The sequence below is a fragment of the Syngnathus scovelli genome, chromosome 10, assembly GCF_024217435.2.
Source record: "Syngnathus scovelli strain Florida chromosome 10, RoL_Ssco_1.2, whole genome shotgun sequence".
NCBI classification, from domain to species: domain Eukaryota; kingdom Metazoa; phylum Chordata; class Actinopteri; order Syngnathiformes; family Syngnathidae; genus Syngnathus; species Syngnathus scovelli.
The window spans coordinates 4,412,483-4,430,279 of record NC_090856.1 but is presented as its reverse complement, the minus strand read 5'-3'; the positions used below and the strand labels follow the sequence as shown (position 1 = coordinate 4,430,279).

At 42.0% G+C, this 17,797-nt stretch overlaps 1 protein-coding gene across 1 annotated transcript; it reads left to right on the top strand.

Annotated features, from left to right (window-relative positions):
- LOC125972351 (C2 calcium-dependent domain-containing protein 4C) lies at positions 1-3,645 on the top strand. The gene is made up of 2 exons (XM_049725990.1): positions 1-158; positions 898-3,645. The coding sequence occupies exon 2, from the start codon at positions 965-967 to the stop codon at positions 2,231-2,233; it is 1,269 nt and encodes a 422-aa protein (XP_049581947.1). The 5' UTR covers positions 1-158; positions 898-964; the 3' UTR covers positions 2,234-3,645.
- The last annotated feature ends 14,152 nt before the right edge of the window (positions 3,646-17,797 follow it).

Below are 17,797 nucleotides of genomic sequence, written 5' to 3'. Positions count from 1 at the left end.
TCAAGCTGATTGGTCACCCCGACTGTGGTGTTGCATATATAAAGCTCGCACCCGGAGCTCCGCGCCACACCGTGCTAAGCGCTCATTCTCATCACCTGTGGCTGGCTGCAAGAAGCGAGAGGAGCCAAAATCATCTGTCGTTTTCCCCCCATAACATTGTGAGTATATAAGCTTTCATTTTTTTTTGTGTATATACATATTATGATAACATTGTAAGTGAAAAAAGTAAAGCCAAAGTACTTTATTCTAGTCTTTATTTTGTTAATTTTATTAGATAAAATATTTTAAAATGTACATTTTCTACTTTATTTATTTATTTACTTTATTCTAGTCTTTATTTTGTTTATTTTATTAGATAAAATATTTTAAAATGTACATTTCAACCCATTTTATTTAATTAACATATTAAAATATAAAAAAAATATCAGTAAGTCGTATATGATGTAGTTCAGTTGTTGACTCAGGTTTTGTATTGGCTCTTATTGGATTGTGCATCTGTACCTAATATTGTGTAGTTTGACTTTTTTGCATATGTTGATACCTAAAGTCTTCTAGAAAAAAAAAAAGCTCCCGAGTAGGTGCCAAGTGCAGAAAGTAGGGTTCTTGCATGTTCTCATTTATGCCAGTAGGAGGGCATATGCCCCCCCCCCCCCCCCCCCCCCAATCCACAATCAATATCATCTTAATTTGAATGTCAGGATTCAAAAGTAATGATAGATGACATCAAATGTAGGGAGTAAAAGTATAAAAGTTATTAGGGAGTACACAGTCAGTCTGTTACCTGTAAAAGTGATTGGTCGCCTTTCAAGTGCCGCAGGCGAAAAGCTACAAAACCAATGTTATTTTTGTCAGTGCTCCCAGTAGACTCGTGATTTACAACCCCTTGTGTTTTATTAGCTGCAGCTCCAGCTCATTGCACTGCTGCTCACGCCCACACGGCCCGCCGTCCGGGAGGTGGGGCACCATGTGGGTTTTGGATAAGATCCGCGGCTCGGTGGAAACTGGCGTGCTGCGGCACGGGGAGAACGATGACAATAAAGGTGCGGCGACGCCCTACTCTAACGTCCTCACGCCAGACAAGATCCCGGACTTCTTCATCCCGCCCAAGTTAGTCAGCTGTCCTCCCGAACCTGAGACGGTGAAGCCGAAGGAGGCCCTGCAGCCTTCCACGTCGGAGCAAATCATTAGCGGCGGGAGGAAGATCAGCGGCCCCAAAAGTCCCCGTCTGGTGGTCAAAATGGTGGGAGACACAAAGAACCTCCTGAAGGCGGCCAACCGCCACATCATTCAGATCGAGAGCGCCGATGACGTCATCGCCGGGGACACCAACGCTGACCCCCAGTCGCAGACCGCCATGTCTCTCCCCTACGTGCCCAAGACCCAAACCTCTTACGGCTTCACCACCTTGAAGGAGAGCCCCCACACTCGTCGCAAGGAATCGCTCTTCCACTGTGACATCACCAGTCCCATGACCTCCCCCAACAGCCAGAGGAAGACCCCGGGCAAGGGCGACGGAGCCGGGGGCGGAGCCGGCAACCACCTGAACCCGGCCGACTTCAACTCCTCCCACATGAACCCGTACCGCTACTTCAGCGGCGGCGAGAGCGACACCTGCTCCTCGGCCGAGTCGTCGCCCTTCAGCTCGCCGCTACTATCTCGCTCGGCCTCGCTGCTCAAGATCTTCTCGCACGAGACCCAGGCCAAGGTGGCGAAAGCCAAGCGCTCCTTCGCTCGCCACAGCTCCCTCTCCACCGACGAGTGCAGCTCGGCCGAGCCCAGCCCCTGCGTCCAGCGCCGGCTGCACATCCCGTCCTTCCACCACGGAGGTGCGCCGGCTCCGGAGCACAGCTCACAGCGCGAGCACACGGTCAACCTCCACAAGGGCGGCAGTGTTCGCATCAGCGCCCATTACGACGCCGGTACCTCCCGCCTGCGCGTCCGCGTCCTGGCGGCCGAGAACCTCTACGACAAACACTTTGACATCAAGAGCATCAACTGCTGCGTGTCCGTCTACCTGAAACCCGGCAAGATGCAGAAGCAACGTAGCAACATCATCAAGAACAGTCGCAACCCTGTCTTCAACGAGGACTTCTTCTTCGACGACGTCGGGCCGCTGCAGGTCAAGAACCTGTCGCTCAAGCTCAAGGTGGTCAACAAAGGCACCAGCCTCAAAAGGAACACTCTGCTGGGTGAGCGGGAGGTCCTGCTGAGCAAGCTGCTCTCGGGGGTCTAGGCTCCAAAAAGCAACCAGAATCCACTCATGGACCTTTATGAGTTCTTTGCACTGCTCCACAACTTTTTCGTGTATGTTAGGAGGCCTTTCCACCTTCTCAAGCATTCCTTCTCAGTAGCAAGTTTTGATGTCTCTTGGTTCTCAAACCCCCCCTTGTAGCCAATGTGTCTCCTCAAACCAAACAAATGAGGTTGCCAGGTATGGACTTCCCCCAAACCTTCCCCCCGCCCCTCACTGCGCACATCACTGTGTGTCTCATGCCCTGATTTTGATTGTGTGACGCCTCGGCCACAAGCTGTGTGTATTCGTGCACAAAGACGCTTTTGTGAGGACCCCCCCCCTTGTCCACTTTCCTCTGCTTTGATGCAGCTCCACGTCCTGATGTGCAAATGATGCTTTGATCCGGGCGGAGGGGAACAAACAAGCAAAAAAATAAATAAATAATAGAACGACAATGTAAGTGTAGCATTTTGCATGGCATGAACGCTTGCTTAAAAATATTGCGCCAAAGCCTTACGATTCTATACTGGACACTACATTAGGTACACCTTTAGCAAAACAAAGCTACAATTTTTTTTTTTTACCCTCCCTCCTATGGACTGATTGACTTTTTCTGTATGAAAAGCTTCAAAAAAAAAAAAAAATCCAACCTTCCCCATAGATGAGGCTAGGACAATTTAGAGGAGATTGTTGTCACTCGCAGCCAGTACTCGCCAGCAATTCCTGCAGATCATTTGCTTTTGGCTTTACTTATTTAAGAACAGAGTAAAAGTCGGATCATACCTCACAATAACGTAACACAAAATCCTGAAAAGAGAGATTCATATCAGGTTAGCAGATGTGCTAAGGGTGACTAAAACAAGTTCATTCTTGGTTGCTACTGTACCTAATGTTTTGGCCACTGTTTGCCTGTATGTGTGAGTCACTGAGATGAGCATGACGTTCAGTCAAAAGTTGTTCATTCTCTATGTGTCATGTACGCATGTTGTTTAAAAAAAAAAAAAAGGTATGTACTGTTTTTCTCTACTTGTGCTAGTGATTCACCTGCATGGTGACAGCCAACGTTACATCTTGGCCTCACTCGCATGCAACTAAATCCGTAAGTGTTTTGGAGCAAAAACAGAAAAAAAGGAGCTCACTCAAAAGCTTCTATAGAAATCTGTACGTTTTAAACAGCTGATGTGACTCAGTCTTGCGTACAAATAATTAAAAGTCACAAGGTCAACCAGACAGAATTCTAATCTGGTCGTTTGCGGTAGCGGAGGTGTGTACGGCAATGTCGAGTTTGCGCTACTCCTGTGATTTTTTTTTTTTTAAGTGGACCTCTGTTTTACAAGTGATTGGTGTAACTGTTGTAGCGGAAAAAGTAAGCAATTTAATGAATTAAAATAAAAACACTTGACCAACTTGAAGTGGATTGTTGCATAGTTCTTATCCCAGTAATAGCAAACACTTTATTCTTGTCTTCTCCTTAGCTGAGTATCCTCACGGGTGTGTGTGTGTGTGTGTATGCACCTTCAAAGGTCTTTTCACAGAAGTATATTTGAGTTCAATGAATGAACATGATTCATCGTGAATCATCAAGCCAGTGAGTTCAAGCGAAGCTGCCTCACTGAAGACTCAAGTCCTGTTCACCCCCCCCCCCCTACACACACACTAAAAAGGGACTTTCTTTTGTTTGATTTACAGAAACAAAGATGGGTTTCCCCAATAGGCACCATTGTTCATTTCCGTCCCTTTCCCAGTTTGCAAATTGATTTGTAATTTTGTCATCTGGCGAGGCGGCAGAGCGACCATCTGAGATGCGGCGCTGACGGAATGGAAAGCTATACACCCGAGGGCAAATTTGATTGGGGCAATTTGTATCCCTGGCTTTCTTGGCAACGCGGAGGAAAGGTTCATGGCTCTTATTGGCTTTGGGATCGCTATGGCAACCCGGGAGCAGACTCTCTTCTGAGTGAAGGAATGAAATAAGTGTGTTTGGGAGAGGTTCAGTATTGCTGTTTAGATTGCCAGCCAGTATGATTGCTCTGAAGTGTTTTACTTTCTCCTTCCGGCATTACACCTGCAACACTTGACTGTGACTACTTCAAGCTCGAGAGCAAATGAACACGTTATGGGAATCCATTTGAAATTCATCCTGCACTGGTCGCCTGTTAAACGCATATTGGGGCGATTGCTGTCACACAAGCCAATACTTGCCAGCAGTTCCTGCAAATTCTTTTATGTCTGATTTTCTCGTGTCAGCTTTTACAACCTCGTTGTTCAGGTTAGTTAAGCGCAAAGTGAGAGTGATAAACTTTTACAAGAGCCTGAAAAAGAAGCATGAGAGCTCCCTGAAGCATCCGACATTGTGCAGATCACCGGAGGTGACTATCCGGCATGGGTTGCCATGGCAACAAAGGGGCGAACCTTTAATCCAAGCGAGGGAGGGGGGAAACCTTAAATACAGACTGGCAAAGTGATTGATTGAGCATGAAACTAATGAGACACTAATTGTTAGCGATTGTCGAGCTTGGCTTTTATACCAAACCTGCTGGAGTGATGGAGATTCATTCACCTTGATTTTTATTTGGCCATCTCTGTAACATCCCCTCCATGGCGGTTTGGAAAAAAAACACGCACACACATATAACAAAACAATAAAGGCTACTTGGAAATGAAAGCGGGTTGAGCAACATCATGCAGACTTTATTTCCGGCATATTAGGCTGCTAGCTGGGTCGCTTGTTATTGTCAAATTATTTAAAGTGCAGGGAAAACATTGTGATGTGATGCTCCGCTCAACAAATCCACCTCAAAATGTCTTCTTTTACATTTTTATTTTTACTTTCCACCATTTTTCTAAAAATGGGAGAAACAGCAACGTGTACATATTTTATAAGGTTAGACAAACTCATACTTTTTCATGTTCATATATGTGCAAATCCTCTTATTATTTTATATAAACATAACTGCTCAATAATAATAATAATAATAATAATAATAATAATAATAATAATAATAATAATAATAATAATAAATTGTATTTATATTGCATTTTACATTTTAAGAACATCTCAAAGTGCTACAGAAACGCTTTTTTAAAAAGCACACAGAGCTTTGTAACCTTCCAATACACGTACACAGGTCAGGTGACCATACCAAATAGTCAGGTGACCATACCAAATGGTCAGGTGACCATACCAAATGGTCAGGTGACCATACCAAATGGTCAGGTGACCATACCAAATGGTCAGGTGACCATACCAAATGGTCAGGTGACAGCAGACCTTATAACGACATCCTTTCGCTTTCCCGCCTCTTTCAGACGATGTAAATTTTGGTTGTTGCGTCCTGGCCGCCATTAAACAATAACGACCCAACTGTTCCTCCTCGTTTTTGTTTCCTCGCTCAACGTCGCACATCTTGAACAAAACACAACAGTTTTTTGGTCTCATGTTTGCTAACTTGAACAGGTAAGATTTCAGTCATTCATTTCACTCCTTCCACGTTTGTTTATATTGTGTAGTTAGTCTTTTTTGTTCTGTCTATTGTTTGCTAACTTGTGGAGTTAGCGTCCTATCAGTTTACTCCTCACTTTGTTAGCTAACTCGTGTAGTTAGCATCGTATTTCACTTTGTTGTTTGCTAACTTGTGTAGTTATTTGGCTCACCATGTAGCGCCTCAAACTGAGGCTTTGATTGTGAAGAAGAGAACATGGCAAGTACCTAAGAGTGATTTTATTTATTTTCCTTCCGCATCATTGACAGTTCTTTTGAGGTGCATGAATATTTAGTAAATTTGTGTCATCTCAAAATGTTTAAAACGCAGCTTTTAATTTGACAATCTCTTCTCATTCTAGATGGGTCGTATCCAGGACAACTTGGAGTGACATGCTGGAAAACATTTCCGAATATCGTGTTAAAATCTGAGTAAGTAGATTTTTTTTTTTAATTTAAAAACATGCACAAAATGAGTTCTTGCATTTTAAATGTTGGTTCAGCAGTTTAGTGCTTTAAATGAGTGTTGTGCAAGGTATAATTTGAAAGGTGTAATTAGAAATACCGCCTGTGAATTGTTTTTGTTTCTTCATATTGGGTTGTTTTTGCACATTAGTGAGAAAATATTGAGTCATTTAGAGGCTTTTTGCGAACAAGCCTTTACATTCCCTCTCAGCTTCACGTAGTCGACAGCGCAATGAACAACGTTTGCTCAGATTAATCAGTCCAGATAACGTGAGGGCCGAAATGTGCGTGAGTGTGTGTTATGGATTAAACGGCATACCTTGTGGTTGCCATGGTGACTGGGCAGGGGAGCAGACACCTGTGAATTAACATCAGCTCCCCGGCAACGGGATCTTAATTAGAGGAGCGTGGGAACGAGCGTCCATTCAAGGCGTGAAAATCAAAGAGTTGCCGTTGAAAAGGACATCTGTCTGATACGCTTTGAGTTGAAGAGGTGGAGAAGCTTCTGTGTGTGTGTTTTTTTTTTTCTTCTCCGAGCAAGTTGTGGGTGCCTCACGTGAAACTCGTGCTCTGGTTTTGACTCACAATGAAGCAATTACTTTCAAAAAGTGTTGAATTTAATCCACATACAAATAGTTGAATTGATATTTGTAACACAAAACACATTTAGACAGTTCTCACATTCATGTATTCTTGATCTTCTGCGATGAGCTGTCGCTTGCTTCGATTGAAACGATATGACATCATGTCAAATCGTTCTTGGGCAAGATTATTTTACAAAGCCGTCACTGTAAGGTTGAATTGAAAAAAAAAAAGTCTCATTTAGTTCCTGCGCCTCAGGATAAAACATGACCACATTCCCCCTGATGAGTTTCGGAAGCACAAGAAGCTGTTTTGTATCGTTTTGATTCTCTTTCTGCTCTGCATGGACGCCTGTTGAATTGTAGGTCACGCTTTCTTCCAGCCGGCAGTCCTGCTGATGCCTTGATTGATCCGAGTAGCTCTAATGGATTTTTTTTTTCCATGCGCCGCCACTAAAAAGGTTCGAGTCATTTGCACAAAGAACACACTCTCCCATAACACTTCAAGTCAGTATCTTCAAATGTGAGACTTTAAAAATAGCGTCTGAAATAATACGGCGGTTATAAAAAGTCAACACACCCTGTCAAATTCCAGCTGTTGTGATATTTTAGACATGACAGCAAGATAAATTGAATCATAATCTGTATAACTCAATTGGAAAAAAAAAAAGAGAGTGGGAGTAAAAACAAACAAGTCATGAGGTTGCATAAATGTGTACCGCATAAGTGCTGCACGTAAGTGTGCTGGGATTCACCACCTAAGTGCTGCCATTTAAAGTGCCTCTAATTAGACAAATACATTTCAGAATTCCTGGTAGGCTTTCTATTATTATCAAAAAATTCCAGCAGACCCCGGAAAGGTTTGTGCCAACTGGTTCACTCCAATATTTAGTATATCTTTGGTTATTGGAATTTTATTTCAGATATTAATGATTACATTTATTAACTATAATCCACATAGGTCAGGACCTAGTGTACAACAAGCCGCGCCTTTTAACATATACAGAAAGAGCCTCTATTGTCAAGGCCGGGCTGAGAAGAACGACACCTGATGAAGCGAGTAAATGCGGCCCGGTGACGATGATGATAATAGCAGGCCTGGACCTGAGTGGTGTGATTAACACAACAAAGACCAGGAACGGAAACGGTGAATAAAGAAAACCACGCTCGCACGCATTCACAATCAGTAAGCCAGCGCATTGTTTATGTTTTTGATTGCCTCTTAATAAAGACGACACGGACATTTCCTCATACATCCACAAGCAAAGCTCCTTGAGCGTGATTGTGTAAACTGCGGGATAAATATTAGCATACGTTTATTTATACACGGCCGCACGCCTGGGCAATCTGTGACTGAGGTTTGGGTTTTGATTGGAAACAAGGGTTTTGGGATTTCATAGTTACAATAAAAGGAGAATTTTCTAGAAGCTAATACTCCTAGCAAGGCGTTGAAGGCCTCCTTGGTGGAGGTAACGAGGCAACCAAATTGTTAGGAATAGCAGGCTGCATACTCGGATCGGAGATCATGCTGAGGGAGAATACCCGACCGCCGTTAGAACCTTTCGACTCCCCCAGGAATGTTTTTCCCGAGGCGAGCTGCTCTTACGGTCAGTCGCACAACAGGTTTCTGTCAAAGAAGGTGAGAAGGCCTCCGTCTACTCATTGTGCTTTCAGCGGGCGCGAGCGGCATGCGGCGAGAGCCAATTAGTTTAGCCAGAGTTCAGATCACTGTGGACGGCTCCGTATTGATCCGTGGTTTCAAAGTAACGAAGCAGAGCTCTCTCGCTCTCTCTCGGCTTTCGGCCGGACCGTGATGAGCGACGAAGAGTAAACAAGGTGCCGATATCACCTCGTCTAATTCACTTGTGCACTTTACACTGAATTAGAAGCGTCGATCAAGACATTAATCAAAGGTGGTGTGATTGCGATACGTGTCTTGGAAGAATGGCCGGGACGTGATAATCGATTCCTCTGAGCTATGTTTAGAATGCGGTGAGGTGCACGCTTGCGAATCTCGTCATTTGAAATCCCCAAAGCGCCACCCTCATTTCAAATTGGCATTCTGCAGCGAGAAATGAGAAATCGGGCTCGACAAATATGAGAGCGACTTTTCGTCTCTTATTAGGAACATTCTTTTAACCCCTACAAATGATGCAATTACATAAAAGTCTCAACTTCAAGTCGCTATGTGACAAGTAGCTATTGCTCCACAGCAGATCGCTAATCCAAAATATGAAGCTGACATTTTCTTTTATTATTTAATCACTTTAAAACACAAATAACACAGAAATGATCTCTAAAGGTGATTTACAACTGACCACATAAAATTTAGCCAACTCAACACGACTTAAAAGTTAACTTGAACAGGTAAGCTAGCTAGAATGTTAGCTTCGCAAATGTAATAAATTGAATGGCTCTTGTCTCTGCTTGAGCCCGTTGGCATCAGATGGTATCCCGTCGAAGATTTAGCAGAGTGACAGGAGGATTAGCTTCAGATTTGCTTTTTTTTTTTTGTGAGTAGGCCCGAGAGCTGCACAGCTCCATGTAGGAGACAAACAAGGCAGTATATCTACTCCTTTGGCTTGAGGGCTTAATAAATCTGCCACATTAACTCAGTTCCCAGGCTGAGCTTTAACATGACAACAAAGCTGCTACTTCCTAAATGATAAACAATATAAGTAACAAATTACACAGATCAACTCGGCACATTTTAGAAGGGCGTTTAAATCCATTCTCTGTAAAGAAACTCATTTACAGGTATTCACACTGTCAGTTGGGAAAGGTCACATTTTGTGCCGCCCTTGGAAGTTAATTAAAGTCATCCGAAAATAAAGAGTGGCTAAATGTCTTCGCATTTGAGCTCAACGCCCTCTTGGATAAACGGGCCTTTACTGCAGTCGTTTAATTAACATTTATTTGACAAGATTGAAATCGCCATTAAAAAACGATTATTCATTGACTCCAAACCTTTGTATTTATTCAACTACTAAAATGAGTAGCTTTGGTTTAGCCAACAAGACACCCCCGTGACAGCTTCACCAAGGAAACGTTTAAAGTTAACTCGGGTTATTTTCAAATCAAGTTCACAGCAACTTTCTGCTCTGTTAATTGGATTGGGCGACACTCGACTTTGACCTCCCTGACCGCATGAAAAAAAATACACATGCTCCGTTGGACAGTTCCTCCTCCGTCGAGCCGGCTCGTTTGGACAAATACGTCCTTGAAGGCGCTCCAACGAATCAGCAGGAGGCTGGTATCCTCAATGACGGAGGAAGAAAGTGAGGACCTAATGAGAATAAGTGTGTCCACTTACTCGAACACCGCAATCAAGAGCTATCCGACCCACTAACCGGACCTCCAACAAACAATTTTGGCGATAGAGAAAAGCAATTTAGCGAGATTAAAGAAGTAATCACGAACACACACTTCTGTCACTCTTCTTTAAGATCAAATATGGCTAATTAACTATCTGTGTCAAGCATCTCGAAATAACTTTGGATGTGAACTTTTTTAAGTTTTGTCTGTTTGAAGGAATTTTTGTTTGCCAAATTTCATCCGAGGCACTTTGAATGTTGGCAGGTGTATGATGAGTTATAAGAGGTTCAGGATCTCAATTGTTTATTTTTATTTCCTTTCCTGAAGGTTTTGCTGCAAATCTGGCATTTGAACAGGGGTGTGTAGACTTTTGCATCCACGTCAAATACTCTCGTCAATATTTCCAGTGGTGTCAAAACTGACATCCTTTGCTCACTGGTCGGCTGTTACCATGGTAATGAAAGGTTAAACTTACGGCTGAGCATATGGCATAAAATGAATATTTTGCAAGAGACTATTTAATAAAATATGAAGCTCGGGGCAGAGAAGGTTCACTGAAGTAATGAAGGTTGCAAGCCAAGATATCCACCATCATTATTCTCCATTATGTTAATGCACTTCTTGTGATTCTTTTTATTTGAGACAGTTTTTTGACTGTTTTATGACGGATGTTGCCCCCCCATGGTGGATGCCGGGAACCGCTGCCCACTCGGCCCCCCACCTCTACACGCCCCTGTGTTTGTTACAGACACAGTATATCGGAAAAAAAAACTAATGTCTCCATCTCAGCTTCCATTATGACATTGTAAAAATGATCATGAGCTTAGTTTGACCGCCTCTCACCACTGTAGACCCCGAGGAGATGTTCAGCGTTTCGTAATGTCTAATACCATACCCAGGCCACCCAATAATCTTTTTTTTCTTTTTTTTTTAATCCCGCATATAGCTTTAAATTATGCCCCTTGGCGTCGCTTCACTGGTCTGCCTGCATTTCACAGCTTTTGCTCCTTGGCTGTTGTCTTCAGTGCAGACATCTTCGTTACGCTTCACTGGCCATCTGATAAGAAGAGCCTGTGAGATAGGCGGAGGCAGGTGGGGGTGGACGGAGAGAGAGAGAGAGAGGACTTAATGGGAGGAAGGGGTGAGGGAGGCAAATGGAAAAATGCTCATCTTGAGAGGAGGCATTCAGATAGGCAGGCGAGAGAGCTCCCTCATTCTCAATTTTAGCACTTGAGATACAAGCGAGTCTGTTTCAAGTTATGAGCTGTCATAATTTTGATCTTACCAAACAAGTCAGCTTTTAACAGACTGACTCAGAAAGCCCAGAAAAATGAGATTGTTGTTATGATGAAAAGAAAAGGCCTTACTTTCCCCAGGCAGCTTTGTCCAGGGAATTTTAGTGCTGCTGGAAAGGCTTTTTCATTATGATAAATGGCTCTCTGATCCCAGAAATATTGTCAAGGACCGTCGGGGCAGAAAGGTGAACGCAAAATAAATCAAAAGCAGTTTAAGGCAGTGCATGTTCTTCACTTCCACGATAGCGAACGTTGGACATCAGACGCCGCATGTGGTGGAGTTGCCTTAATAGGCTCTTCCAGGTTATAGCCGCAACTGTGACGGTTAGACGGCACGCAGAGCCAAATATCTGATCATCTTTCAGCCAAATGCGGACCCAGCGTGCTCTAGCCACAATCAGTGTGGGAGGGGGGGAGCCGCGTTGATTTAGGAGACTTACACTGTAAATTGTCTTCATTTTTTTTTTTTCCTGTCTCCCTGGGTGGGTTTTTAATATTGTCTCAACGCCGGAGCTTCCATTTGAGTTGCTGTGGAGTCGCATTTCATTTTACAAAATAAAGGAGACTAAGGCCAGTGATCCCCAGACTTACACTCAAATAAAAAAAAAAATCCTATATGCAGTTAAAGCTCGACCCGAGACTCGTTATTTAACATTTGTAAACTCCGAAAGGTTGGGCTGTGTTATTATTTATCACCTCGGGACCTCTCTCGTCAATTAAATTATACAGCCGGTAGCTCGGGCCACCGAGGCCAAGGTGGTTTGAGTTTGTGATTATCATAAAATTGAAATGAGCTCAAATATGTCTCCTAGAAAAACACATAATATGGAAATTGCGTCGAGCCGTTTCACACAACACTCCTGCCAGTGTTTTTAGATGCAGTAATCGAAGTAAATATCGGTAAAGCTTTTGCCGTGAGCTGACACGGATAGTCCAAGCAGAGCCAGTATAATTTGATTTAGCGTGCTAGTTTGGGACAGGTAAGTGCTCTGTAATGTTTTAAAAGATTTATCAGTAATCTCACAGTGACCACATGGCTGTGATTTATATGTACACGTTGAAGTCAAAGCAGTGTCAATTTAAAATCGTACAATTCAGCCGTCCTTTTAATCCAAATGGCCTCTTGACGTTTTTGAACGTGAGGTGAGACCTTTTTTGTATTTTTCTACAAAAACACCATCAATCTGTTTGAGTTTGCTACTTTACATATAGCCCTCGTGTAAATCGAAAAGGTCACGCTGATCCACCTCAGTGCAATCAAACATCCATTATTCCGTCACTTATGCAAATGTAGGCCACCCGTACCAATGCACTCGGGGTTCCAGCTCATTCGCAAGCTCATAATTCAGCCACGTACACACAAGCGCACGTACCTGATATTCATCTAGTTTTGTGATTATACACTCAGCATCCGGCCTATCATGTAGCGCCGAAGTGGGGACCCGCTGATTAGCTAATCACATGTTGGCACATTCCCTGTTAACCCAAAATTTGCAAATTTATGCATTTTTGGAAATTGTTCTCAGGAAAAACTATAATAGACTGTTGCAGTTCAAAAGATACCAGAGGGGGGAAAATATTAAGTGAAAATATTATAAAGAAATGTATCAAAAAACTAACTTTATTACATGCTTTTGTGCCCCTCCCCAAAAGAATTGTTGTAATTTTTGGAAATGATTATGAGAAAAACTATGATAGACCGTTACAGTTCAAAAGATACCAAAGGGGAAAAAATATAAAATATTTAAAAAAATACAAATATTATTTAAAAAAAAAAAAAAAAGGAAATAGTCCATGTATAAAAAAAAAAAATCTAAATTTGATAATTTTGTTGCATGCTTTTATGTCCCCCCCCCAAGAAAAAAAACTGTGTTGGAGTCCAGTTTCATCCATCGTAAACAAACTTTTTTGATGGTCTTTTGATCATCATTGATGATGTAATGGAGCCAACACATCCATGACAGTCAGAAGATAAAGTTGAGGATGTCCTGATGGAAAAATTAAGATGGATGAGAAAGAAAAGGAGAAAGAAAAGAAGTCCAGATAAAAGCCGGGTGCCAGAAAAAGCGCAATAATTGCCGTGAAAATGGTGCAGCTGTACCGCCGAGGCGCAATTACAGCTCCATTATAAAATCGCCATAATGGCTCATCATTTAACATGCTGTACCGCTGCTCGCGCTGGTGATTTTGCATGCGGCCGCCATGCCATTAATCCATAACAACTTTGCCGCTAATGTTAGACAAAAAGAAAATGAACACAGACCTTGTAGGTGAAACCGGAAAAAAAACACCCAAAAAACAGACGGTGATAAGTATCTCGTGAGATTAACTTTATCTCATGAGCACATTGGGATCATAACGCTTGTCTCCTTTTTGTAATCTATTCAAAGAAAGTGAACACAATGCATTTCAATGGGCGTCCATTTTAAGAGGATTTTTGTGATTCGCAGGCTGGCTAGCATTAGCATCAAGCTTTAGCTTAACAATAAACTTCAAGTTAGAGTGGCATTAAACAGATTGAAGCCTCTTTTTGAATAACCGTACGTTATTTACAGCTTGATTAAATCAAATTCGATTAAATCTTAATAATCGGAATGATTTAATGTGCTCGTGTGTGTGTGTGCTGCTTGCAGGAGGTGAAATGTTTTAGTGCTGGAAAACATAAGCGAGCGCGCCGACACCATCTGGGCGGGCTGTCATTATCATCATGGCCTTCTAGAAGGTAACATTTACCGTAATTTCCGGACTATAAGTCGCGCTTTTTTTCATAGTTTGGGTGGGGGGGCGACTTATACTCAGGAGCGACTTATATATGTTTTATTTCACAAATTTTTACTTGCGCATTAAGACATCACTTACTTACAAGTATAGTTGACTACTTCCCATGTTATTTTTAGTATAGTTGATCACTTCACATGCTTTTATATCTTTATCTTGAACATATTCAAAACATAAAAAATAGAGAAAACATCAAATAAAGCAATTAACACTTTAAAGCACCATATCCAAGTCCACTGTCTGCTGTATGTACACTTGCTCTATTTTTGCTCCTCTTATATTTATTATTATTATTTATTATTATTTGGCCCGTTCTCAGCTCTTTGTTTGTGTTTGTCACGTTAGCATACCTATCATTTTGCCTGTTGTTGCTATTTAATGAATTGGAGTGACACCGATGGTTTTATAAACATGTTATTCATGTAATAGTTGTCCTTAATCACTCTATATGTTACGTCAGGCCCGTTCTCAGCTCTTTGTTTGTATTTGTCACGTTAGCATACCTATCATTTAGCCTGTTGTTGCTATTGTTTAGCCTGTTGTTGCTCGTTCATGACTGTTTTTGGTGTGGGATTTTGTCGAATAAATTGCCCCCCAAAATGCGACTTATACTCCGGAGCGACTTATATATGTTTTTTTCACTTTTTGGGGCATTTTATGGCTGGTGCGACTTATACTCCGGAGCGACTTATAGTCCGGAAAATACGGTATTCGGAATCCTCCTGGCTAGCATCGAGGCTGACTGACCATTTATGCTTCCATTATAGGCAAAATAATAGTTCTTTGCTTTTATTTGTTCTTCTCAAAAGCTGTTCAGTTAACTCGAGGAATTATTTTGTCAGTGCATAGATGTTTTTTTTTAATGGGAGCTCCACGGATCTGCACGATGCCAAAATGTCAAAATAACCAGTTTTTTTTTTGCTATTCACTCCTAATAGTTGTCTACGAGCACAAATGTACATCTTTGACCACACAAAAGCAGCCTCCTTGTCTCTTTGGAGTTGAAGTGCTTCTGATGGTGAAAATCAAGCAATTTTCAGCTTCATCAGCTAAAAGCAAAGCGACAATGGCTTAATTGGGCTAATTATCTCTAATGAAGATGATGGCACACGGCGTTTCTGGAAGTGCCCGAATGAAAGGATGAGTAATAGCTGATATTCAAGGCAGTAGTGAACATTAGCAGGTTATTTAACGAGGGAATGTCACTCACGGCGTTGAACATCATTTGGCCCAGAATGCGCTCCGCCATCCTAGCTTAGCACAAGTGCTTATTTACATTAGAGCAGCTCACTCGGCGACGTTCGTCACCACATTGTAATTGTCAGCGACAGACGGGCAAAGCCGTCGCCGGGGAGGATAATTGTGTCAGAGAGACGGCGCTTACCTGAGTTTCCGACATGCTCGGCTGAATGCTGTAATTACTTTTATCACAAGCCGCTCGCCACTCAGACGTGAAGAGCTTACACTTCTCAACAGCGTCGCCTCTTCGGTCACACGAGCGCCCGCAAGACACGTAAATGTCAAAGAAAAATTGGAGTGGAGGTTCGGTAATAGAGTCATGCTGACTCACAAAGTGGCGCTTTCGGTTAGCTCACTCGCTGTCAGAGGCAACGGGAAAGAATTTGTTACACTTTATTTTATTATTCAACTCTATTTATAGCGCTCAAATGTAGTCGTGTCATTGATTGCATTTCTACAAACTTAACCAAAATGGCCTGATTAAAAAATTGCATAGCAACTATCACTAAGCGCAGCAGGCCCGACACCTGTTGAAGTGTTGATTTGGCGTCACAAGAGAATAATCCGGTAGGTTTTTTTTTTCGTCATAAATTGGGCACTTTTCCCTCCAGACAGCACAGTTTGCTTATTTGTGCCGCTGTGTTGTTGGATGAAGAAAGTCTGATTTGATCTTATTTTTGTTTCTTTTAAGTGAGCTGCTAAGTGGAATTTAAAAAAAAAAGAAACGCACAGTTGTTGGTCCATTCTGAGGTTCATAGCTTACAAGCGATGTTTTGATTTGAACTTCAGTGGTCAGCCAGGCGATAAATGCGGAACCAGCGTGGAGCTCACTGAGTGTCTGGCCGGATGGAAAAAGAAATTCTTTTAAGGTTGTGTTGGAAGACTTGAATGGAGTTTGTGTGTTTGTGTGTACTTCACACACTTCAGAGGAAGCCACACAATCATGTCTGAAACGCATGTCAGGTCTTTTCAGCTTTTTGGGGTCAGGTATTACCTTAAAGGGGAGATTTTATTCCCATTAGGAATTTTTGTACATGTGTGACAATGACAATAAAGATCTATTCTATTCTATTTTGGTTGTTTAAAAAAAAAATAAAATCAAGCTAAATATTCATGACCAGTTTAAAGACTGCCAAATTTTTAAAAAGTACTGTCAAATAAAATAAAGATTGAAATATGGAATTTCCCACAGCCTGGGAAAATGGATGCTATTTTGGTTAGCAACTTTCTCTACATATAACGATGTTTTTGAGCTATAAAAATGAAAGCTGGAACATATCCCACCAGGCGCTCTAAAGCGACCACATCAGCTCAAAGCCTCGGTCCACACGCTGCCTGTCATCTTTTTTTTTTTAACCTCACTCTTCCGCCTTCTCTTCTTTTCCCAAGTTACGGCTCACAGACCTCAGTTTGAGAACGGCCGCTTTAAAGATGATACATAAAACACCAGGAGCTAGCTGCATTATGTATGTGCCTCCATTGTTGTAAATGTTCTTCTCCCTCCTGGCTGGCTTGTGGTAAACACGTTTTGGCAAGCCGAGCTCTCACAAAGAGCCGCCGTCGACGCTTAATGACCTGTCGAGGATCCCTCCGATTTTTTAGAAACATGAGAAAGCGCCTCTGCTACGACAGGGGAACCCGGCTCCCGCAATTCTTCTTCATTTTAATTGGGAACATTTTGTATGTCTCTCTCTCTCTCTCTCTCTCTCTCTCTCTCTCCCTCCCTTTCTCCCCACGCTAATAAAACAAAGGCCATGGAGCCATTTTTCACAAACTCATTAATGCACAAGGTGCAGTGTGAGGCTAGCATGTGTCGAGCCAGCAGCTACGAAAACCACAGTGTATAGTGGAGATGAATAACTTCCTCTTTGTCTTTTTATCCATCATCTATAGGGCCTTGGCTTTTTGGATCTGATGTCCGTGGTCTTATTACAGTAATATCACTCTTGTTTTAATTACGGCAAAATTAAATTGGCAATGACATTTGGTGCACCTGACTAATCCCATCAAATCTTAAAATAATAATGAAAATGCATAAGGATGTGCAGATTCTGTTTTTAAATGATTCATGGAGTCATTTTTTTTTTTGCCAAAAAAATCATGCTTGTGTAAATAATGGAATAGAAGACTTGCAAAGACTTTTTCATTCAATTTTATACGTAACTCGATAGATGTGACACCCTGAATAATATAATATAATATAATATAATATAATGAGTTAATGTTGGAAAAAACTATTTGTTGTTTTTGTCAATTTCTCATTTTACAAATTATTTTTTTCTGAAAAAGGTTACCTTTGAGTTATGAGTAGTTTGTTTGCCCCCCCTGTCCAAAATGGCCACTATTTGAACATTAGAACAGTAGAAGACCTGAAACACATTTATCATGGACAGGCATAGCTTTAAAACAG

What these genes read in the sequence shown, in the direction of transcription:
- LOC125972351 (XM_049725990.1), top strand. Translation starts at nt 965, where the DNA reads ATGTGGGTTTTGGATAAGATCCGCGGCTCGGTGGAAACTGGCGTGCTG.